We start from the raw sequence: 26236 nt of genomic DNA, 5'->3' as shown, positions 1-26236 counted from the left end.
AAAAAATAAAACCATCTAAATTACCCTAAAAGTGACAGTGTCTATTCACTGGGTTTGTTATCTAACTAATTAAACTGGACTTGCATCCTCCATTAAAAGAGGACAATTTGTGTGATCAAGAAAAGGGGCTGCAGGCTAGCAAATAGCACATGAATGAATTAATGCAGATGAGTGAGTAACCACATTATGGCAGCTCAGCCTTCAATCTTTAAACTGGAGGCTAGTTCCACTGTTCACATATGGGGAGATATACATGAAAAAATTATGCTTGAGTGTGTCAGTGATGCTTTTTAATCAAGGACAACATCTGTGAGCTGGACCTTAATCATCCCGTAGTTTTGAAATGGTATACTGGAACTGGTTTTGAGCCCGTCTTAGGAAATCTGATACTGAACTGTTTTCACTAAAGCAGTAGCTCTGCCTGGATGCAACTGCAAATTCCAGCCTCCTCAAAAAGACACAGACACACACACACACACACACCACAAGATAACAAGTGGCTCTCCAGTGGAGCACACAAACATGCTATATTCACCAATGACGCTCTTAGCAAACGATGTGCGCATTAAAGTGGCCAATCCCAAGTCGCCAATCTTCACTGAACCAGTGGGTCCTGTGATGAAGATGTTGTCACATTTCAGGTCACGGTGGATGATAGGAGGGGTCCTTGTGTGCAGAAAATGCAGCCCTTTTAAGATCTGTCGGCACCAGCTCCTTAAGACCTTTGGCTTCATGACTTTGAAACGCTTTAAGTACCTATGAAGAGAACAATACAACTGCAGATGGTCAAAAAGCTTTTATGCATCAAGTTAATCCAGGCATATGAGATCAGAGCAGTGTTTTTCAGTCAAGGTGCAATGGAACCATTAAGTTCTGTGAGCATCCCCCAGGGGTTCTGTGATATTTTACTACCTATCACTTCAAGCACTTCAATGATCTTGAATAATACTCTGTTATAATTATTAAATGAGTAATACTTTTGCCTTTCCATTTTGTAATTGTTAAATAAATGGTTACTTATTACCAAAGTTTTAATTTGTTTTTTTCTTTGGGGTGAGGTTAAGGAGAGTTGTTTGGGATTCTGTAGGATATCATGACATGTTACCAGGGTTTGTCAATGGAAGAAGAGCTGAAAACCACAGGGTTAGCATATCAAAAGAAAAAGATTCAACATAATACAACTGAATCTGTCTCACCTATTTACAACAAATTCCATGTAATGTGTTATATGTGGGGCTCCCTCTGAAGACTGGAAATTTCAATTGGTTCAAAATGTGTCTCATGAATTATTAACTGGGGCTTGTATATTTTATCATATTAATCCAGTACTGAAAGACCACCACTAGCTACCATTCTGATTCTAAGCAAAACTCTAAATGCTTGTTTTAACCTTTAAAACTGGTGTATTCAAAGAACTGCCTGCTCCCACATGAACTTGCCTGTACATGAAAATAATCTATAGAAACCCACCTTCAGCTACCATCACCCCGGGAGAAATGAGGTTGGGTTGAAAGAAGGAATATAAGTATTTTTAATGCACACACCCCCTCCAATAGTACAGAAAACCAATACATAAGAACAAACACATGCATAAAAGTTTTAGGAGAGTCTGATTTCCTAGAAAACAAATGCAACCAATGCCAATTTTATGTCTCTATACTAATAATTATATTGGTCTATATAATGATGTCCTCCAAAGTGCATCCCAATCTATACAGATTTCTTGGAGCTCAACAGGAGGCCCATCAATTTATCCTTTTCAGACAAGAACTTATCGAAGCGCAATAGACATCTCCAGAAGACTGACCCAACATACATTCAAAACTTGATAATGGCAATCTTCCCACAGCCAATCTCACAAGCTCTCTCTCAAAAAATATCCTGTAAATTCAAGTAGTAGCATCTCTGAGTAAGTCAAATGTAAACATGAAGTTATTTGACATTTTTAATTTTCATTTCTGGGTAGGTTATTGCTGAACAATTTTCTATATCAGGGAAACAATACACTTGCCTTTTACCAAATTGGGGGCTGGGAGGGACTCAGAGAAAGTCCAGACAAACATTACATGACAGGCTTCTCACCTCCAACCATATAATCCATGTTTCTAGCTATACTATAGATTCCATAATACTCCTTCAGATACAAAAGTCTTTTCTGGCATGGTTGTACTCCAGATGGGTTAATTTACTAGTCCTTCCAACCCCAGCCAGCATGCTGGGGTGATGGGGGCTGTAGTCCAACACTCCTGGAGGGCTCTAGGTTGGGAAAGGCTAACATAGAAGTTCCACTTACTTAGCAGTGCGCTCACAGCTCCAGAACAAAAATTGTAACACATTTTCCCTTCCAGACTGTAACCAATCTATATAATGTATGGGATTTGTCATCTTGAAACCAGTAATCCTTGACACAGTTAATTGCAGCATTTTTGTAATTTACTTGATCTTCAGTACTGCCATGGAGCACTTGTTCAAGAGAATTCTCAGTACAGCATGCTTTTTCTTTCTCTACAAACCTACCTACACACCAGTGTTAACTACTCATGTTATAATTTCTACAACACTTAACATGTCCTATTCATATGCAACTTTTGTTTCACTTATATTTATCTATCATATAAGGGAGGCTCAAAACAGTGATTTACCTAAAGCCACCCAATGAGTCTTACGGCTTTGCAGGTATATGAAGCTGAGTGCATCTTATCCAAATTCAACACTATTCAGTGCAATGTACTTGCACGAAACAGATTCTATCCATGCTAGGTAATAGGCAAGCCACCATGTCATATATGGTAAGATATTTTCATATCTCCCATATGTGCCACAATGTGATGTACCTGAATATGGAGGTGGCTAGCCTACAGTACAACCACAGTCAGAGCGTGCCTGAAACACAGCATGGAGAGTGCTAGCAGATGTGAATGTACATTTAAAAACACACACGCTACACCAAACTTGTTAATGAAAAATTGCACACACAACCAAACCCTATATGGGGACATTCAGGAGATACATACGTCTTCAGTGTTCCAGATGTCATCAGCTCAGTTACCAATACAATACACTTCTTTCCTTTAACTGTTGATTCCCAGGAATCATAAAATCGGACAATGTTAGGGTGTTGCAAGCCCTTGAGCATCTCAGCTTCCTCTTTAAACCTCTGCTGCTCTGCTTTGGTCAGCTTCCTGTCCTATAATGAAGAAAATATGTACACAGAATCACTATATTGTCTATAGTGTTACTTAACACATCTATTATGGCAGTGCTTAGAAGTCTAGTCAAATATGGGCCACATCACTCTGTTTTAAACACATAGTGAGAGGAAAAGCATTACCAGTGATATAAGCAATGGACACAGGCATAGTAAGCAAAAGAATGAAGAATGCTGCTACGGACTAACCCTTCTAAAAATGTGTTTTTAATGGGAGATAAGTCTCAGAAAAATGAAAGAGCAAAGAAAGTTTCCCTAAACGCCTTGGTTTTTGACACACTTGCAGGGTATACGCACTGAGCAAGACCTAACTGGCTCACTGGTTTACTGGAAAGCAGAAGGCTATGAAGCAGGTTGGCAGACAGGTTGAATGCAAATGGCGGAAGGCTCACAGTGGGTCTGACGGAATACAGGTAAGAGCTCATTACCAAGCCTACTCTACTATGGTGATGACAGAGAAGAAACATTTTTTCTCACAGTGTCATCCAATGGAGCTCTTCCTGGTGGTTTGGAGCCTTCTCTAACTTGGTCCAGGAGCTGTGAAGAAATCCTTGGAGGTTTCGTTGTGACATGTTCATGAAGCACTTTGAGAATAAAATCACTCATCTTCACCATGATTTGGATGCCACTTCTGGGACAGATCAATCTGTGGAGTTATCTAGACCATCACTTAGTCCTGTTTTATTGGATGAATTTCAGCTGCTGCAGCCTCAGGATGTAGACAAGGTTCTTGGACAAGTGTGCTCAACCCTTGCCCCTCCTGGCTTATAACATCAAGCAGGGAGGGAATGGCCAACTGGGTCAGGAAGGTAAGAAATGCTTGCAAAAGAGGGTAGTCCCAGACACCCAAAAGAAGGCAGTTCAGCAGTTTTCATAATATTCGCAAGCATGATCTACAATTTGCCTCAATTTTTCCCCTCACAGTAACAGCTGCTCCTCCTTAAAAAGCCCTCTCTAGACCCAGAATACTAACTATCAGCCAGTTGTAAATATTCCCTTCCTGCCCAATGCACTCGAGCAGTTGGTTGCTGTGCAACTCCAGAACCTCTTGGATGAGACCAATTATCTAGATCCATTTCAATGCATGTCCTGCTTGGTTTTGGCACAGAAACTGCCAGCTGCCCTCATAAATTATCTATATGAGGGAAGTACAGGCGAGTGTGACCCTGTTGGTTCTTCCGGACCTCTCAGCAGCTTTCGTCACCATTAATCAAGGCATCCTTTTGGATAAACTGTCTGGATTAGTGATTGGGAACACTGCATTGCGGTGTTTCCATTCATATCTGGGCAGTCAATTCCAGAAGGTGGTGCTATGCAACTACTACTGGCGTCTACTATTGTTGTGCAACTACCATGGCATCTACGCTATGGGATTCCATGGGTTCTATTTTGTCCCTCTTGCTTTTGAACATCAACATGAAGCCACCGAATGAGGTTATCTGGGGTGTTAGTATTGGGTGTCCTCAATATGCTGATGATAGCCAGCTCTCTCTTACATCAGATTCAGGTGAGGTAGTAGACATGTTGAACCAGTAATGGACTGGATGAGAGCCAATAAACTAAATCTCAATCCAGAGGAGATGGAGATGCTGTGGTTGGGTGTCTGTATGGTAGGTGTTCAGCCTGTTGTAGATGGAGTTGCACTCTCCTTGAAGAATCAAGTTTGCAGCATGAAGGTGATCCCTTTTTGTCATGGAGGGTCCAAGGAGCTACTGTGGCACAGAGTGCCTTCCACCAGCTGAGGCTGGTGTGCCAGCTGTGGTCCCTTCTGGACAGACACAGCCTAACCACCATGATTTCTGGTAATCTCCAAACTGGATTACAGTCATGTGGCATATGTAGGCTTTTCTTTAAATCCATGTATCTTTTGTCTAAATCTTGGGAGATTTGGAGTCAAGTTAGAAGCAGTGCTAGAGTAGAACAAGCAACACTCTGAAAAGTAAGTTTCTCTCCTAGGCACTTTTTCAGAACAGAGAGAGTGCACTTGTGCAGTTGTGCAGTTAAACTAAGACTTGTACTTTGACAGACTAGCTGACATAACTCTCTCAATAATTACCAGTCCTACCAGTCCCAAAGCTCCTCATGCATAGGCAGGTCCTAGAGGAAGGGGACAAAGCACCATAATAATCAGGGAAATTGATCCCAGCAACAGTGGGAGCCAGTGCCGCTAGTAGGATTTGGAGGCCCAAAATATACGTAAGCAAATGTCTAGTTCTCCCGCCGCCGCCCTGCACACACACACGTACTGTTATTTCTGACTATAAATAGAAATCATGCAACCAGAAATGTGAGAAGGTAAACAAAGGGAACCAAAAGAAGACTATGTATGGGATGGGATCATGGTGTGTGTGTGGGAGAGGCTCTGAATTACAAGTCTGTAGTGGGCTCCAAAAAATGATAGATGGAAAACTAGCAGCACAGATAGCTGTTAGTGGCAATGCAGAAAAAGTTGATAAATATACAAAATGACTACTCTCCATGGTGAGTGCAGAAAAGAGGAATTTTGTCAGTGAAGCCAGCAACTGAGTGCAGGTGTCCTGACTTCTAGTCCAGCACCTGCTATTCGAACAAAAACAACATTTTGTCAGAGAGGAAGGAAATTCAAAGGCAATGCCAAGAAGGACCCAGTGGGATAGATGCTGAGGGAATGGATCGATGTGGTAGAAGAAACTACAAAGCATGCAAGAGAAGTCAGAGATCAGAATCAAGTCAGCAAGGCGTTATGACAAGTTGTACAAATATTGCCAAATGCAGCAAGTAAACGAATCCCTCCAGCAGATCTCTTGAGAAGTCAAGCCTCAGTCACAACCCCAACCCCATCACTCAGCACATACACGAATTTCCCAGAAGATAAAGCCCGCTCCTGGTCTGTCAAAAATTGTTTGGCAGGGGAAGCAAAAGAAAGTCCCCTCCGGCCATGTGACTAAGCCCCTTGAGAAGGCAGGCTCTGAGGAACCCCCACCTTCACACAGAGGCATAAATTGGGTCATACATTTTTAGAAAGGGTCACGCTAGTGATCTCCATGTCCATGTCATCAGAGTTTACTCGTCATGATTCACCAGGCAGCTTACCCGGTAGTGCAATGCTACTTCTCTTTACTTTCATCTAAAGCTAAAGGGACAGCAGGGGAAAATGAGATCCAAAGTCTACTAGCTTCAGTAATCAAATCAAACAGCAAACACGAACGTAATCACAGGAAAAAACAGGCTTGTCCCTTTAGCTCTCGTACCATTTTTTACCATAATTACAGACCAAAATTATACCTTTTGGCCAAAATATTTCTGTTGTGAGCCAACAAGAAACATTTGGGTTACTAGAGCCCCACAGGTGTTATTTTTTAAAGATTTCCCTCGCAATGGACAATGGTATAAAATAATATATTGCTTCCACTAAATGATTTAGTAGGTCTCTCACGAGCAGTACACAAAACAATGAAGTGCTGAATTCCCACGCAAAGCTACATGTTGCAATCCCAGAGTGCCACCAGAGTCCAAAACTCAGATAAGAAAAGGCAGAAGGCCAAAGCTGAACATCTGAATGCTACGGAGACCTATCACATGAACGTGAAACATCAACATCTACAGCTTTAATATTAAAATGCGCAACAGAGGCGCGTTTCAAAATCTGTCTTCTACATCAGATTTCAATAGCAAAGGTTATGAAGAGTTTAAACTTCATTGCATTAATTTTATAGGTCTAGAAATTTACATTGTGAAAACTATTATCTATGACGTCACCACCTCTCTTAATAATCAATGCTATGCCTCTGCCGAGCCATGGCAAAATGCTAGGCTTAATAGATTCATTTCCAACATCAAGGAAAAAACAGCAACATACACTTGCTATTTTCATGACAAGCTGTCATGCTTTCTCTATCCATTGATATTCAGAATACGAGATGAGCCTCTATAAGGAAGGGTGGGCACTTGCCTTGGAGAGCACGAAGCTTTCTTGAACCCAGTTTTGTATGCAACCTGAGTGGACCTGGGAGGTCAAATGTTCACTTGAGCTCTGAACTTTTTCATGAGTAGTGCTGAAGGTTGTATTCCAGCTTCCTAAAATTATTGGGGTGAATGTGAAAACCCCATAGCCTTTGCAGCCCTAGTTCTTCTATTGTCCTTTAATCTCCCTGTCCCAACCAGGGACAAATATAAAAAACTGCAAGGTAAGCAACCTCTGTGTTTTTCCTGCCTAATATTAGAAAAACCTAAACAGGTCAATCCTATGTAAGAGAATGGACACAAGTGGAATACTGAGAACTGGAATACTCAGAAACCAGTGGGGAACTACAAATACTCTAAGGATGTATACAGACATGAATAATTTTAGTGGTGAGCCTCCTGTAGAAGTGCACTCACCACATTTTGGGCACACATACAACCTTTTCTCCTTCTCACTATCAAGCTCAGAGGAAACCTGCTCTTCTGGTTTTCTGATTTGCACAGAACTGGCTGAGTCAATCATGAAGCCACCTCCTTAATTGGGAGGACAGCTTTATCAGTACTGATAATAATGCATCTCTCACATCATCTCAGATGTTTCCACTGTTACAGAGGAGCTTCAGACGTGCTGGCTCTCTGACACCTTATTGTGCATTATGTATTCAATATTGTATTATGCATTCAATTGGCATTACTCTGACACTTTAGCTCAAGAATCCATTTTGGTTCTGAAAGGCACAGCCAGAAAAGCTCCCAGGAATGTTATCAGTTAGGCTTTGGATCGCTGCAGAGGTACAGGAACTACAGTGTATATGTGCTTCCTCCTTGATTAAAGAGGGTTGTTCTATGTAACTATGGAAACATGCACATGCCTGCCTGATTGCCATGCCACCACTCAAGCTAACTAACCCACAAAGATACCTTTGGAATAGCCAATCCAGAGCCTTGGCGGGGAAAATGGCCCAATCCTGAAGTGTCCCCACTTCCCAGACATGTCAGTAAGGGCAAGCACCTTGATGACACTTTTTATCTTGAATACTGTACTATGCTGCTCTGTCTAACCAATTCAATCAAGGGCCAGGGAATCTCCATGAGCTTTCTATTCATTCATTAGAACTAAATTATTGTTCCCTTTGTTTTTATTTATCCTGGGTCCAGCCCCTGAGCCACTGAGTTCTTTCTAACTTTTGTTTCAAGCCCTATAACTGCCTTTGAGTTTGGGTATTCAGTATTTATTCTTTCTGCATAGGCATCCCACACGCTAGTGTGGTCTCAGCTCTGACAATAACAGAGGATCTGACTGCCTTTATTGTAATTCCTCATGACTCTTACCTAGCATGATTCTCTGCACTATTCTGGCCCCTATTCCAATTTCCAAGGCCCAGAGTCCCCCTGTTGTACCACCTTGTTGTGTTTGCCCAGACAAATCTGTTTCCCATAAATACCGAGAGAGGAAGGTATTTATTAATTAAGTCCCAAAGCCAGACCCCATACATACAGGAATTCAGTGTGACCTGTAAGGCCACACAGGCCATCTGCAACCTCCATGAGCCCAAGGGAGGTGGCCAAGATGTGGGCCTAGAGTACTGATTGTATTTTAGCAAATAAGGTAGCATATAAATATTAGATAATAATAACAGAGTATTGGGAAGTGGATACCAGGAAGTCTTGAGCTGAATGGAAACATTTTTATTCTTACTGGGAATTCTGAAGAGAAGCCCCATTGACAAGGCTCTCCCTCTAAATCTATTTTTAACCAGATTGGGGTGGCTCCAATACCCCCAACAATGGCTAAGCCTCCATTCAGTTTCCCCATCCTTCCTGCAAGTACCAGGAAATCAAGGATTCAACTCTATTTGGATATATCAGCCACCCACCTGTCCACTGTCAACTTGGTACTCAAGAGTGCCTTAAGCGATTTGAGGCTCATGCCCCATTTTTGAATGTGGAACTAAAGCTATTAAACCAAGGCTAGCCTGTGCCCACAGCATTTTTCCAACTTCTTGCAACCAGTCAGGAAATGAGGTCCTTTGGGTTTCCTTTCTTCTGAAGGTCCAGTAATTATAGCCACTCCTGCTCTATTTCTTTTGCTTGACTCTTAAATCTATACATTTTCACCCCCATGTCCCACCAGCATCCCTAGAACCCAAACTCCCTTCGTTTCATAGCCTTCCAATCCTCTGCTCGGCCATTTTCATAGCACCACCTTCTCCTCTTTATGTGGCAAACTCTAATTTCCCCAATCTTCAACTTTATCTCTTAGATGGGCCTATTAGAACTAGCATGCTGCCCCATATGCTAGGGGATGGATATACTGACCAAGCTATTTTTCTCTTCATTAACAAGTGTGCATGTGTTTTAAGAACAAAAATCTGTAAAAATAAAGGATTGAATCCAACACTGCATGAATGGACTTCCATTAACACAATGGTACTTCCACTGACACAACAGGACTTCCCCATCCTCTTTCTCCCTCCAGCCCTCTGCATGCTCCGGAGGATCCCCTAGCCCCACAGAGCAGATCTGCAGGTGCACAGAGGGATGCAGTGGGGAGGGGAAATCTGTTCCACTAGCAGATGACCACCATTTGATCCAACCAAAAATTGTTTTCCTCATTTTAGAAGTAGCTATTCCCCATTTGTTGAGCACACTCCGGGAGAAAGCGGAGGACAGGAAGGCCTGGCGTGCTATCGCCCATGGGGTCACAAAGAGTCGGACACGACTTAACGACTGAACAACAAGTGCATAAATCCATTGCATGCACACCATACCTCTGGTTAAAGGCCACCTTACATTGTTACATATGTAGAGAGAGGATGTGTGGCAACACCACATATTTAAAGTAAGCTCATGTCACAATAAACCAGTTAATGCTGAAGGCAACAACAGTTTTTCTGAGAGCTGGAGATGGCATGATAGTGCCATTGGTGTTCATGCTGTGTAGATTCTCTGTTCCATTACTGTTTCTGGTCAAATAGTTCTGTAGCACTTCAACAATCTGCACAAATTGTTTGACTAGAAATCAGTGATGTGCGCTTTACAGAAAATATTGAAGAACATTTTCTGCTGCCCTCAATTGATTAATTTAGTGTGTTTGACTTATATTTAGTAAACAAAACTTTAAAAGAATGCCATGTTAGTAGTATATGCTGTATAAGTATCTCAAAAGTTTTTTTTACCCAATAGCTCAAAGTATTTGAATGTAAGTATTTGATTAGGGAAAAATCAATACAATAAGTGTGGCTTAAATGTTATATTCAGACAAATTCAAAGCTTTACTTGGAAACTATTTTTACTGGAATATTGTACATAAGACATGACAACTCAATAGCCTACACTTCCCTTATGTTATTTAGATTGTGAGGGGGGAAATTAAGATACTGAAAATGGTTGACATAAATCCTATCCATGTCTACTCAGAAATAAGTCCCACTGAGTACAATGGACTTACTCTTACTAAGATTGCAACTTAATTTTGACACACGTGAAAAGCTGTGCACACAAATATATGTGCTTCCTAGAGATAGTCACATGAAAAAAAGTAAATTACACCTTGGATTTTAGATTTGGCTGGCGTTGTATCCATTTCAGTTGGCCAGTTTGACTGCTATTGTTTTCATTCATCATCATACTCATTACTTTTATGGAACAATGCACTTCTAAATATAGAAAAAATTATACAGAAAAATATACCAGCAGAACATTTTCTGGAAAATTTCCCACCCATCCCCATCACAGCTAGAAACTATAGTGGACAAAATACACAAGAATGTACAGCACAGAAAATACCACCTTCAAGCCATAAAAACAATTATCCATGCCTTATTCCCTGTGATAACATAGAGTGGCCATCAGTGGTTGGGAGTTTCACCCAACAAGCACTTTCTAAGAGAGACGTACTTTCCACAGGTACACAGCAAAAGGAAAGGAGAAAGTAATCTGAGCAAAGAAAAAGAGGACTAACGTTCATTACACTAGAACAGAACACACACACATACAATGCTCTCTAAAATAAGAAAAGGGAGCAAAAGGGGAAAAGGCCAAAGCCAACACTGAAGCAGTATGAGATGTACATGGAGAATAGTCTTCATCATCATCATCATCATTATTGTCATCATCATCAGTAGTAGTGGTTGTATTATATCCCACCTTTCCATATATATAAAATGCTCAAGGCACCTTAATAGCTATATCTAACAATGAAAAAATCCAGACAGGTCACAGCTGATAAAATAAGAATAAAATCAGTATTAAAACGTCAGCTTGGCGAGACAGAGACAGAGGGAGGTAGAAAACCATCAGAGATTGGGCAAGACAAATTTCCCTAGGTTAAGACGTTCCATAGCCTAGGTGTAGGAACCAAAGATGACTCTTCTGCGTTCCTGACAATCATGCTTCAAATACCAACAGGGCATGAAGAGGAGTCTCTCCTGGAGCCTCATACTGGTGGAGATATTCCTTTAGATATCCAATGGCTGCTGCTAACATGGCAGTTAGAAGGGATGAGAGAGTGCGAAGGTGCTTGAACCCACGCCTCAAGACATGTGCAAAGTATAGAACCTCTCCTCTAGGCGGGAGGTAGGTGTGCTAGCTCCAGAGCTAAAGCTCAGTCTAAATGTTCCAGATCTAACTCTGGATAGGCAAAGAATCATATATGTGTGACTGCACTGAGACAATAATGAACATACGGCAAATCTTCCAAGATGTAGCAGTTGCAGGAACAGTTAATAATTTTGCATCTAACAGGAATAGTGGATTATTTGAAATAATAGCCTGAAATAAGACATGAGGTTTAACTGTTTAGGGGGCCCACAAGTCTGGGAGTAAAAAAAACCCTACTTTAATATGAAGTTCAGAACACTTTGTAACAGTATTAACCAGCTGCTAGAGATCTATAAACTTCTTCAAGGACAAACACTGCAATTATCCATTCAATCACTAATTCAACAGAGGATTCAGTATTTAAAAGGGGGGGTAAAAGTGTGAGATGTGCCTTGGGCTAGGTCTTGACCTAGTTCTGCCTTTATGATCTATTCTAAGTATTGAATCAAAACAAAACAGTTATAAATGCTGAAATAAGAGTAATGTGTTGGTAAACTAATTTCCTTTTCCCTATTACTGAGACATCTAAATTGTCTTAAACCCAAACCAAACATTCTGGCAAAGAGGATACTCATGGCAAGACACACATTTTTTAAAAAGGGAAGAATCTCTTTTCCTCAATAAAGCACCACATGATCTACATGATGGCAGCTGAGTCCTTTGCAATGACACTAAGCTAACATACATTTGGCAGCACACATATGAAGTAAAACCAGAGAACACAGAGGGAGAGGAAAGAAGCAATAATCAAAAGCACAGATGCCAGGGGATGCAGCCCTCCCTCCATCTCTGATAGCCCAAGGAAAAGCAAACCCCGTTGGCCTCTTCACTGCTGTTGGGGTTCTGAACAGCCACGTCACTCAACATGGTTTAACAAAAAAAGACAAATCAAGGAGCTCTGAACAACTCAATTTTAATGTGTCTTCATTCAAGTGATCAGCAAGGAGCAATTTGCAAAATTAATGATGGGGGATTTAGCAAATCTACAACCATTTTATTGTTTGCTTCTGACTTGGTGAAATGCAATAGATGATGGAGTAATTGTTTTTGATATTATTGGCTTAAAGCAAGCAAATATTTGTGACACAAAAACCTGAGCCCAAGGAACATGTAATCCCCCCCCCCCACAAGTGAACTTCTAATTCCTTTTATACACACACACACATTTAGCACAGCAAAAAAAGGCCATTTTATTTGCCCCGGCTTATGAAATGAGGGACTATTCTGAGGCCCATTTGTTTTCTATTGACATTAATGAGTTTTGGATAGAGTTCAGGAATGGAACACCATCTTTCCTCATGTTAGTAAGTGGTTCACACAAACTGAAATGGCAACACAGTGCTAAATGCTGAACTCCAGATACTACCTAGTACTGCTCTCCAAACTCAAGTTATTCTAATCCTTAAATCAAATAAGTTCATTTATCATAAGCAAGCTATACTTCCAGTGTAACCTACAACACTAGTAATATGCAATTTGCTGATGGTCACAAACAAACTGTTGTACAGTTCCTAGCTAAGCAGGTTATACTGGATTACCAACTCAGCATAACTCAACAACCTGGTGCACAAAAGACCAATGCCATTTTAGGCTATGTGATCAGCAGAACCATCCTTTCCAAGACCCTGGAACAGTACCACTCCACTCAGCACTAGTAAGGCCTCACATGCAATACAGTGCTCGGTTCTAGATAACAGTTCTTTGCACTACTAGTTGATAAAAACATTAGGCTGAAAAGAATTCAGAAAACAGTAGGTCTAAAAGGCACACACGAGGAAAGTTTATAATTTTGTGCAAACGTAGCATTAGGAAGAACTTCCAAGTCCCAAGAGCAGTTCTCCCATGGAATGAGGCACCTAGAGAGGATATGGAGTCTGCTTCCAGATAAGGGAGGCATCGGCTGGGGATGTTTTATGTAAAGGATTATTGGGATTAAAGATCCATTGTGTGCCTTCCAGTTCTATATTCTGAAATATATCCTCTACCAGAACACAAGATAAATGCTACATTTTAAAGTATTTTGTTATATCAGAGAATTTCCCAGAGGGGCTGTTCAGAGTAACTACTTCTCAGGTAACATCCGTATTATAATTTCCACATTTAATTGTTAAAAGGTGTGTACATGTTGATGGGTGTCATACAACAAACTGGGTTATTGCCAGTGAGCCACTACAGTATACGTTCCCACTAATGCACTACAGGCAAGCAATTAAGCAGGTTTATCCATCCAAAAAATAAAAATGGTTAATTGGTTTACCAAGAAATCAAGCCAGCAAAACAGGGCACTGGAACAGGAAACTTCTGCTTCACTGAACTACATAATACACTAATTTCTTTCCATCCTAACGACAGCATAAATTTTAAAGACTTTGCGCATTTTGCTGCTTTAAAAAAAACAGGTTGTATGTTAGAACTACAGTCATCTGTTTATACAATACAGAGCAACTTTGATGCAAAATCTATTAATTATGTAATGGTATTATGCTTCACTTCCCCCACTCAGGCAACTGTTATTTTTTACATCAGGTTTTAATCCCAAACTTCCTTCCAAGTTTAGCTGTCCACAGTCATCTTTGTATTCTCTATCACTAAAGTAATGGAAACACAAGATTAAAGTAGCAAAATCAGTTTCTCGTTCACTTATGTAAGCCCACTGAACTACAAACTCTTTGGAACCTGGACTGATGTTTGCATTTGTACAGCATCTGCAACTATTAACCTGGTCATTACCTCTAGACATCACTGCAAAATAAACAGTATGCTCTTTCAACACTCACTGTTCATAACTCCAATTTCTAGGCAATGAAAGCTTCACAAGAGTATTACAGAGTATTTTCTCTAATTTTTACAGATGGCTGAAACTGAGACGTGCAAACAGTTTAAAAATCCATGCTAAGGAACATGAAGGCTTCTGTAGAAACTGGAACTCAATCCAGATCACTCCATTTCTTTCAGACACAGTCTTGTCTTAGGGTTGGGCAACCTTTTTTAAGTTAGGGGCCTCGTTCTCTTACACACACACACACACACACCCGTACTTGCTCATCCACTTATCCACATACTCCATCCATCCATCCATCCGTCCCTCCCTCCTTCCTTCTCTCCACACACACCCTTTCTTTGCCCCCCCCCCCAATACTAAATGACAGGAGAGAGCCAGGCTCATTTCCCTAAAACAAAATAAAGCCACAACCTGAGAGGCTGCCCAGAGTTTCACAAGACACAAAGGAAGGCATGAAGCCACTATGCAAAGGCTCTCTCTGGAAGATTAGAGGGCAGCCCCTTTGGAGTTAGCATCCCCTGGGTCCTTGGTTCCTAAGTGGGCTCATGTCACTCTATTACACTCCTTAGTCTTGCCTCCTCACCTCTCAAGCAGTCCTTCTCTCTTGCATATCCTCCAGGAGCCGCCACTGCCACAGACAGCAAAGTGAGGAGGGCAAAAGAAAGGCGCAGGGAGGACCTTCCCTTCCAATACAGATCATTGGGGAATTCCACTGTTTACATCCCTCCATTGTGGGAACTGACCATTTGTTCCTAATCTTTGCATTCTGTTCTTTAACCAATTAGAAATCCTTAAGAGGACTTCTCCTTTTATCCCATAAGTGCTAAGTTTTATTAGGAGTCTTTGCTGAGAGACTTTGTCCAAAGCCTTTTGGGAAATCTAAATAAACAATGTCTACCAGATCACCCCTGTCCACATACTTGTTGACACTCACAAGAACTCTAAAAGGTTAGTGAAACAGGACTGATTTTTACAGAAACCACATTGATTCTTTTTTAGCAGGACTTTCCTTCTATATGATTGATATTTTTGTCTTTAATAACACTTTCCATCAAATTACTTGGAATAAATGGTTAGCTAACCAGTCTGTAATTTTCAGGATCCCTCCTGGATCCTTTTTTTAAAAATTGGCATTACATTGGCCACATTCCAATACTCTAATATAGAGGCCAATCTTAGGGACATGGTACATATTTTTGCTAGAAGATCAGCAATTTCACATTTGAGTTCTTTAAGAACTCTAGGATGGATATCATCTGACTGGACTCAGTGATTTGTTTGTTTTCAATCTGTGAATAAGGTCTGCCCCAGTTCCTCAGTCTCCCTTCCTGAAAATATCAGGTCAGGCACAGGTATCAGCCCTGCAACTTCTGCAGTAAAGACAGATGCAAAGAATCAATGAAGCTTTTTTGCAGTATCCTTATTTTCCTTTATTACTCCTTTAACTCCATTGTCATCTACTGTCCAACTGCCTCCCTAGCCTATTTTCTGCTTCTGATGTATTTTAATGATATTTGTGTGTGTGTGTCAAGAGATCTACAGACCCAGGGATAGGATGGCAACTTCGTCTGGATGAGGTTGCATTCCCCTTAAAAGATCAGGTACACTTGGGAGTAAACTCCTGGACCCAGCCTTGCTACTGCATGCTCAGGCTGCAGCTGTGGCCAGGATTACTTTTGCCCAGCAAAGAATATGCCAGATGTGCCTCCTCCCAATACAGTTCAATCTGGCCATGGTGATACATGCATTAGTTACATCACAATCAAATTATTGTTACATGTTCTGTCTGGAGCTGCCACTGAATACCACTTGGAAACTTCCATTGGTGCAGAACGCTGCAGCCAAAATTTTAACCAGGGCCAAGCAGTCGGATCATGTGACCCCTTCATTGTAACAACTGCACTGGTTACCAGTTTGCTTCAGGGTGCCATTCAAGTTGCTATTATTCCCTTTAAAGTCCTACATCCAATGAGACAAAGCTACTTGAGGGCCTGTCTCCTCCCATGTGAATCTGCCTATCCCTTAAGATCAGCTGATACAGCCCTCTTGTGGGTACCTCTTTTCTGAGGTACAGTTGGTGGCAATGCTATGGCAGTGCCCCTCGTTTGTGGAACTCCTGTTCCAAAAACTTAGATTTTCGTCTTTATTGGTGATCCACCAGCACTTGAAGACTTATCTTTCAGTTAGCTTTGAACATTGATGCTGCCTGAGTTCTTCAATATTATTTATCACTGCTTTCTACATGTGTCGTCATTGTTGTTATTTATTTTATGGTTATAATGATGTGGATTATTGTCATTTTAATTCTGATTGTTGTTGGATTTTGTAAACTGTTTTGAGCGCCTTCTGTTTTGAGGAACAGAAAAATGGAATGACATTTTATATAAATAAGTAAAATAAACTCCTGTTACTGGTTTATCCCATTTAAAAGCAAACCACTGTTACTAGTCTATTTTCCCTGGCAGAGGTTTCTAATGCTTTATATGACATCCCAGTGCCAGTCACTCTGCAACTACAAAAGTAAATCCAAAACTTCTCCAACAGCTTTGGAACAAGGACAAAGACTAGTTGTTTACTTAAATGCTTTCAGTTTCCCTGACTCTCAGTTTCTGTGTTTCCTTTTTGCGGATCGCATTTTAAAGGACTGATCTTCCAACATAATCTCTTACCCTTTAATAAGCCAAAATAAACACTAGTCTAAATGGCACTTAGATGAGCTGATAGCTGAGTTAATACTACAGGGCAGAAGGACAAACATTTTGCTTGGCTTACAAATTAAAGCAACAGAAGTAATAAAGAAGGGATAATAAATGCAGTTGATGGACAGTAGAAGGTGCATATGATGAGACATTGGAGTAAACCTTATTTACGCCTCTATTTTCTAGAATTAAAGGTGTGATTTCCTCATTCCCTGTGGCAAAATATCACTTTAGGTCAGTTTCCCCCAACCTGGTGTTGGACTACAATTCCTATCATCCCCAGCCAGCAGGGCCAACAACCATGCTGGCTGGTGATGATGGGAGTTGTAGTAAAACACATCTGAAGGACACTAGGTCAGGGAAGGTTGCTTTAAATGTAGTAAAAGAATGAATAAACCTTTCCTTCACAGCCTTGTTGGTATTACTACAACTAAATAATCTATACTCACTGTACCAATGTTTTGAAGCCATACTAGTTTTGAATCAATTTTATACTACAGGAGACTACAACATAGAAAATATGGTATTTTAATTAGTTTGATCCTTTGTTGAACTGCCTTCCTTTTAATAAAGAGTTCTAAGAAACTGGAAGGTGTGCAAGCTTTTCCAAAAACAAAAGTCTCTAACATTTTGGGGGGTGGGGGAAGGATTTGTGTTATGTCGACTGCAAAAACAATTGTGTACATCAGACATTCACCTATGTAGAATACAGCTGTATGCCTTTGGTTCCTATAAAAAAGGCCTGAATATGCCAAGGCTGACCTTTTACATTTCCATATAGTGGCTGGAACAGCAGCCTCCATTTGAGGCCATCTTTCCAGTCACATCCCAGACTAGAGCCCCTCAGACACACAAAGCAATCTGGCAGGAAAGGATTAGCCACATCCTTGTCACTTTTCATCTTCCTAAGGTAAACCCTGGCACCAATTACTTTTTTCCTTGGGCACAACCTGTGTACATGAGCTGTGCTCATTGGTCAGAGGGGCCGCCACTGTCAATCAAGATCACCCCAATCAAATAGCATAAAACGTCAATAATGCCCATTTTGAGTTGTCCCTCTTTTCCATCTTGGACCAACCCAAGATGCTTCACTGCCATGGGGACCCTGATGTAAGTCTGTTTTGTTCTGATAGATCACAAAGTATAAGACTGTAGGTAGACCAAAATTCTAGTTTAGGATTTGCTTTTATTATTTTATTGGGCACACGCACTGCTTTCCCTCACTATTGTGTTTTTATCTTTACTCTAATAAATTTACTTAATAGGACACCTTCAAGGACTGGTTTGTTTCCCCCACACTGCTTAGAACATTTGGGTCACGCTTTACAGAGCAAGTGATGCAGGGAGAGAAGGGAAGACAAGGTAATTGTTTGGTCAGCAGAGATTGGGAGCATAACCAGCTGTCTTCCTATTCCCACATAACCATCCTGAAAGCCCGGAGAAGCGTGCTTGCCTCAGATTGGGTTAACTAAGAGTAATGGTAACAGAGGAGAGAGAAAGGGAGATGTGTATATCTAGTGAGCTGCCCCTGGAGGGCTAACGTTTCACCAGTTGTCTGCCAAGGAAAGTCCATTATCACCACTTCATACCAATGTGGAACAATTTGTATCATAAAGGAACATGAGCCAAGTGACTGATGGAAACTGGAAAGTTTAGCTCAGCCTTCCCCAATCTGGTGTCCTCCAGGTGCGTTGCACAATCCCCATTATCCTCAGGCCCAAGAGAGTATGGTCATGCTTGCTGGGAATTATGCGAGTAGTAGACCAGGACATCTCAAAGACACCAGGCTGGTGAAAGCTGATTTAGCTGATCACCTACATTAGGATCATATGGGCATGCTCCTAATTACTACAAAATCAAGAATAAATAGTAGGGTGATGCCTTTATCAGGACTGATTAAAATTTTATAAGGAACTTTTATTCAGGCTGGTTGTTGTTGTTCGTTCGTTCAGTCACTTCCGACTCTTCGTGACTTCATGCACCAGCCCACGCCAGAGCTTCCTGTTGGCTGTCGCCACCCCCAGCTCCCCCAAGGTCGAGTCTGTCACCTCCAGAATATCATCCATCCATCTTGCCCTTGGTCGGCCCCTCTTCCTTTTGCCTTCCGCTTTCCCCAGCATCAGCATCTTCTCCAGGGTATCCTGTCTTCTCATGATGTGGCCAAAGTACTTCAGTTTTGCCTTTAATATCATTCCCTCAAATGAGCAGCCTGGCTTTATTTCCTGGAGTATAGACTGGTTTGATCTTCTTGCAGTCCAAGGCACTCTCAGAATTTTCCTCCAACACTACAGTTCAAAAGCATCTATCTTCCTTTGCTCAGCCTTCCTTATCGTCCAGCTCTCACAGCCATAGGTTACTATGGGGAATACCATTGCTTTAACTATGCGGACCTTTGTTGTCAGTATGATGTCTCTGCTCTTAACTATTCTATCAAGATATGTCATTGCTCTCTTCCCGAGAAGTAAACATTTATTCAGGCTGGAGAACAAGCTAAAAGAAAACAAAATAAAGGGGGGAGGCAGAGAAGAAAAAAGTCTGGGCATGATAGAAAATCCCCAAAATCTGCAGTTTATAAGCATTAAAACGGACTGCAAGAAGTGTTATGCAAACTATATTAGATTGGATTGTGCTGGGTGCAAAATAGATTTCAGGCTGCACCAAAGACTGTGTCAGCACCTGGGTCCAATGCTCTGGCAAGGCCCACTGCCAATGTCTGCCCTTGTTGTTGTTGTTGTTCAGTCGTGTCCGACTCTTCGTGACCCCATGGACCATAGCACGCCAGGCCTTCCTGTCCTGCGCTCTCTCCCGGAGTGTGCTCAAGTTCATATTCATTGCATCCGTGATGCTATCTAGCCATCTCATCCTCTGCCGTCCCCTTCTCCTTTTGCCTTCAGTCTTTCCCAGCATCAGGGTCTTTTCCAGGGAGTTTTCTCTTCGCATTAGGTGGCCAAAATATTGGAGCTTCAGCTTCATTATCTGTCCTTCCAATGAGCAGTCAGGGTTGATTTCCTTAAGGATGGACTGATTTGACCTCCTTGCAGTCCAGGGGACTCGTAAGAGTCTTCTCCAGCACCACAGTTCGAAAGCATCAATTCTTCGGCGCTCAGCCTTCCTTATAGTCCAGCTCTCACAGCCATACATTACTACTGGGAAAACCATAGCTTTGATTAGACGGACCTTTGTCGGCAAGGTGATGTCTCTGCTTCTTACTATGCTGTCTAGGTTTGCCATAGCTTTCCTCCCAAGGAGCAAGCGTCTTTTAATTTCATGGCTACAGTCACCGTCTGCGGTGATCTTGGAGCCCAAGAAAGTAAAATCTGTCACTGCTTCCATTTCTTCCCCTTCTATATGCCAGGAAGTGATAGGGCCAGATGACATGATCTTAGCTTTTTTAATGTTGAGTTTCAAACCAGCTTTTGCACTCTCCTCTTTCACCCTCAACAAGAGGCTCTTTAGATCCTCTTCGCTTTCTGCCATTAGGGTGGTATCGTCTGCATATCGGAGGTTGTTGATAATTCTCCCGGCAATCTTAATTCCGACCTCTGATTCATCCAATCCGGCATTTCTCATGGTGTACTCTGCGTATAAGTTAAATAAGCAGGGTGACAATATGCAGCCTTGTCGTACTCCTTTCCCAATTTTGAACCAATCGGTTGTTCCATGTCTGGTTCTTACTTAATTTTTCTGGCCCAACACTCTAGTGTCACCCTGGAACACTGCAAAAAGTTAAAAGTATGGCTAGACCCAGCCTCCCAAAACCACTTGGACCACTGCCACCACAACCAGATAAGCCTGTCAGAGCCCACATACAGAGGACCAGAGGACACTTGGAACCAGTTCTGCCAAAAGGTATTGGCGCAAGGAAACAAGACAGCAGGCAGTTCCCCCTTTGAAAATATAAAAGCAAGAGAAAACAATGAATGTGGATGGAGAAGGCAACAGTTACTTTTTGCATATTTGGAAACTATGTATGTGTACAGTTCTGAAAGGACAATAGGAAAAGGTTTCAGTTAAGGAAATAAGAATTCAGTTAAATGCAAGGCAGTTTTCTGACCATAGGAAAATACTTAGGCAGTGATTCAAGTTTCCACCAGGGCTTCTGGGTGCCTCATAATTTGAGGGTTCTTGTACCCTGTTTCATTAGAAATGGATGGAATGTAACTGGTCCCATTCAAGGGGCGGGAGGCGTTATGTGGAAACTATTAAGATTCCTTACAGCCTTAAAATTCTATACCAAGGATCACAAAAAACAACAACAACATCAAAGAGAGCTGGGAACAGAACCCACATTTCCCTAGACAATATTTTAGCCAAGACGCCAACCTCGTTTGCTTGACTGTTTTCTTTGGAAATGACAATAGTTCGGAGAGAATCCCAAATAACAAGTAAGAGAGTGAATCTTTCAGTTCCTGGCCAGATTTGTTGAAAGTATTAGCATCTTCACTATTTCCTTCCCAATAATTTTGATTTGCTGTTGTTGCAATGCATTCAACAACATTTTTTTTTTCAAAAAAGCAAGATGCCCCGCTTGGTGACAACATGCGATCAGCAAATCAATGCATTAGAAATTAATATATTGCTGTTGTGAAACAGTATTGAAAACTGTGCAAAGTGAAAGCCCATGATCACAACATAATGCAGCCTTCCTCAATGTGGTGTCCTCCAGGTATGTTGGACTACAGCCCCCATCACCCCTAACCAGTATATCCACTGCCATGCTGGCTGGGGATGATAGAAGCTGTAATGTCCAACACATCTGGAGGGTACCACGTTGGGGAAGGCTAATCCAGGGCCAAATCTGCATGTCATGTGCCTGCCATTACAGCAGGAGGGTGTGTGAATGTGTGTGTAGATCCTTACCAATGGGAGCTGCACTATTCAGCATTCAGGGTGATGGGCAACTTTTGCCCTCAGTGCAAGTAGCCTGAAGAGGAACATTCTATTTCTCTCTGCAGAGGTAAACAGTAACCACTCACTTGCATGGGATAAAGTAAACAAGTATACTGCGGGGTACTATTGGGTGGAGGTTAGATCTGCTTCGTGCCCCTGCTGACACAGCTATTGAGAATAAATGTAGGACTAGGGGCTGAAATTGATTTGCCTGCTCAGAGTACGGAGTTTTGCAGAAACCATTTGGGTTCTGCTTTGCTTTGAACTTGAAATTTTATTGCTTGCAAATTAGCATTGTCTGTCTGCTTGTAGTGTTGCACCCTTAAGAGTGACTCAGTGCATTTGCACTTGTAAATAAACAAACCAATACAAAAGACACCTAATAGCCAAACTAGACATGACGGTGGTAGATCACCAGGTCCTTAAACCCAGATCTGTTCCACATAGAAATGGAGGAGGGGGAGAAAAGGTCACAGTTGTTTTGTTAAATAAAAGGGGTGAATGGGGGGGGGTACAGAACCCTTTCTGTCCCACCCACAGCTTGCCTTCCCATAGTCTTCCGCCCAGGCACCTTTCCCTTCAGCCAAGCTCCGATATCAGTAGCATAGGACATTTTGAGCAGCAGATCTGGCAAATTACTTGCCCAGAAAGATTTATTTTCCCTGGGCAAGTGGCTAAATGGAAACCTGCACCAGAACTGGATCTTTTGCTATTAGCACTGCCACTGACTGAAGCCCCCAGAATACAGAGCAGACTTCATGCTGTTCCTATGTGGCATTTTCTTGTTTAACTTCCAGCCATCAGGGAGGTAATTTCCTTTGCTGAAAAGAGACACACAAGCTGGAACGGGGCACTCAGGAGTTGTCCCACTCTGTTCCAATACTTATGGCAGTTGTTCAGGGACGGGGGGGCAGCCAGGTCAGGAAGAGCACTTTTTTTTCACTGCACAAGACTAGCCACAAATATCATACATTTCTGCATCAAATAAAAGTGCTATAAAGAGTAAAAAAAGAAACCTGATTGCTACAAAATATGCAGCATCTTGCCTCACAAAATGCACCTTCAGAATAGGTGCAACAAGCTACTATAGCTGCAGTCCTACACAACTTAACGTTGCCTAACTCACATGGGCTTCAATGGGATTTAAGCAGCTTAACCGTGTTAGCACTTACTGATCAACAATAGGGCTTGATAAGACATTGTCAAAAGCTTTGAAGGTCCAGGTCTACAAGCTGACATTTTAATAACTAGGGAATAAAAAACATGAGCACAGCATGGATAATACAAATGCCTCTCACTGATAAATTCAAACATGGAAGTCTAGGGGCTCTAAGTATTTTCTGGCTTCCCTGAGCTCTGAGGTTGGTTCCCAAAAACTGCCTCCCCGCCCCCTCCCCCTCATAGGCGGCACAGTTTGTCACCGGGTCTGTGCTTGGAAGAGCAATGCAGAGCAGTGGAAAAGGGGGGGTTCTGAGGGGTGGGGAGGGCGGAAGCTCTCATATGACATTTCCTATGTGCCATCCGGCCTCCCCCCCACACACCTGCTGCTCTGGCTAGACAGCTGAAATCAGCCATCTAGCCACAAATGCAGGGAGGCCTGAGTGCAGAGAAGTTCCCCTCTGTGCTCCCCCCACCCTGCATTGGATAGTCGGTCACCTCTGAGTTCTGAGGCAGCCAACTAACCCCTTAGGAAAAAATCTTAGAAGCAAGTCCAAACTATATGGAAGATAATGAGTGTACAAATGGGGCACACACAACATACATCTCCAGAAACTACCCTTCCCCCATCCCTATTAATTTTGGCCTGGAACAAGTAGAAAGTCAATTTAACAACTTGAAAGAATAAATGTGTTGCAAATATAAATAAACATTCCCTTATGCTCATGATCTCATACACTTCAGAGAGAATTTTAAACCTATGAAGAATGACAGAAGCCTGTTGAAAACAGTAGAAGAACGGGGATCACTATGTCTAGAGACCTCAATCTTTTCTGCAAACTAAATATAAAATCGGTAGTGAACAAATTAAACAAGACCTTCAAGAGATCACTACCAGCCCTAATTTCTCTTTTAGGTAGAATAAAAGCAAGAAAAATCAATATTCTAAATATATCCTTAAATCCCTGTCCCATTTAAATATCTTCTACCCCTTTAACCCTTTAAGTGCTTTATAAGAAATTAAAAGACAATAAGACTGATATGGGCAAACTACAAACCTTGGGAGAAATAGATTATACACACTCCCATAGATTAGGGATGCACACCCCATGGCCTCTGGATGCTTGCTGTGCACCTCCCAAGCCCTGGCCACTGAATTTCTACACACAGACCCGCCAATCATGCCACTAATGGTGACTTGGAAGCAGCAATGACCATCGGGGTTGCTTGGAGGGGAGGAGGCCTCCCCCTCCTTCAGCAACATCAAACTAGCCTCCACCCCTGCATTTTTGAGCAGGACCACTGGAATGGGAGCAATGTTAAAGACTCCCGCACACACACACTGCAATCTTGCGCAGGATCATAGGGATGGGGGTGAGGTTCAAGCTTCCCTGCCCAGTGTGTATGCATGTGTGTGCATGCATATGTGCATGCATACACATCTGTGGCCCTCCCCTGCCAGTACTGAATGCAGCCCTCAGGAGTTGTGCACCCCTACCTGTTGTGCATCCCTATTGTTGATGTTCAGACCCCAGCTCTGGTGAATCTCAAAGGGTTAGAAATTCCATAGGTTACAGGAAGTCACTAAGAATGCCTCTCTACTTCAGGAGCAAACAGAAAGTAGACTGGGACCTACTGTAAAACTCTGGATTATTTGCAGTATATCACCAAACATTTACGATTCCCAATAGTTTAACAATAGCAAGGAAAAATGCAAGGAAAAACTAAAGAATTCCCTGCCATGGCTGGCCTTGTGTCAATCACTTATTTCCCATCCCCAGTATCCCTCACCAGGGCCCCATCTACATGGGGGATTTACTCCAGTTCTACTGTGCCTCACAGGTGATCGTGGCAGATGATGTTACTCCCACTCCACGTCAACTACAGGTTTTTCTGTCCTAAAAGCCACTTTTCACTAAGTTGTTTTGTGCCGGATTTTCCCATCACAGCGACATCAGTGCGGTTTGGGAGTCTCTGTGACTTCAATGGGCTGCAGTGCAGGCTCGGGGGAACAGTGCTGATAGGCGGAAGGGGAAGTTGCTTCATGAGAGGGTGGACATGAGGAGAGGTGCTGGCTAAACATGTCTACTCGAGAGTATCTCATTGTCTTCCACTGCACCTCACTGAGCATGGGAGCAGGGAGTGGGGTGGAGAGCAAGCCTCTCCTCATTTGTTGACCCACACCTATACAGCTGAAGATGTTCAGTTTTAATTGCGACTCCACCCACCCAACCCCAAACTAATGCAGTTTCATGTGCTGTTTGCCTCGTGAAAGCAGGATTTTTTTAATGTATACACCACTTTACTGGCTACATGCACTGTGGGAGGAGCAAACCTGAATTCACAAAAATCCGGATTTAAATGGAATCACCCCAGAAAGCGTCTCCGTGTAGATGGGGCCCTGTAAAGTAGCTTAGCTTTTGACAAGGTCTTTGTGCTGCCCTGTTAGCCAATTTTAGACCTATATTATAATCCCTGATCTATAGTAGCTCAGATGTAGATTCGTATACGCAGGCCATCCCAGTCTATTACTCATGAGTTGTAGTGGATAATAGACCCTTAACCAGCATTTTGCATCTAGCTTACTCACCCCAACACTATTTTGCACCTGGCTCTGGTTGCTGGACCTTGGGTTCTAGTAAAAAAACAAAGTAGATCCCATAAATTTTAAGTCTGCCCACCTCTGCTTCACATGCCAACAGATGGTAAAATTCAGAGGGTGCTCTCAGTCAAACTTAGGCTGCAATGGGACATAAGGGTTCAAGTAAAGTACGAAGTTTGATTTTTTTTAAAAAACAGAAGTACCTTTTTATTAAACAGACCTTGAAAATAATCAACAATAAAAGAAAACACAATAGGAAAATATATAACTCTTGTACTTAAATAAATTTGTGAAAATTTGCTGGGTTTACAAAATTTAAATCCAAGATGAAAAAAAAAAAATTTGCGGGGGGG

At 41.9% G+C, this 26236-nt stretch overlaps 1 protein-coding gene across 1 annotated transcript in view; it reads right to left on the bottom strand.

Moving 5' to 3' along the window:
* The window catches only part of WNK3 (WNK lysine deficient protein kinase 3), a 125162-nt gene that overhangs the window by 77280 nt on the left and 21646 nt on the right, over window positions 1-26236 (bottom strand). Inside the window, exons 2-3 of the mRNA XM_084836117.1 lie at window positions 3015-3187; window positions 536-756 (exon numbers count right to left, since the gene is read on the bottom strand). Coding sequence (XP_084692243.1) covers window positions 536-756; window positions 3015-3187 — 394 coding nt within the window. The remainder of the gene's footprint in view (window positions 1-535; window positions 757-3014; window positions 3188-26236) is intronic.

The sequence above is a fragment of the Heloderma suspectum genome, chromosome 2 (assembly GCF_057233095.1).
Source record: "Heloderma suspectum isolate Gila_16-S chromosome 2, 16-S_ref, whole genome shotgun sequence".
NCBI lineage: Eukaryota > Metazoa > Chordata > Lepidosauria > Squamata > Helodermatidae > Heloderma > Heloderma suspectum.
Note: the sequence above shows the minus strand (reverse complement) of the source record. Positions and strands in the feature narration are given on the sequence as shown.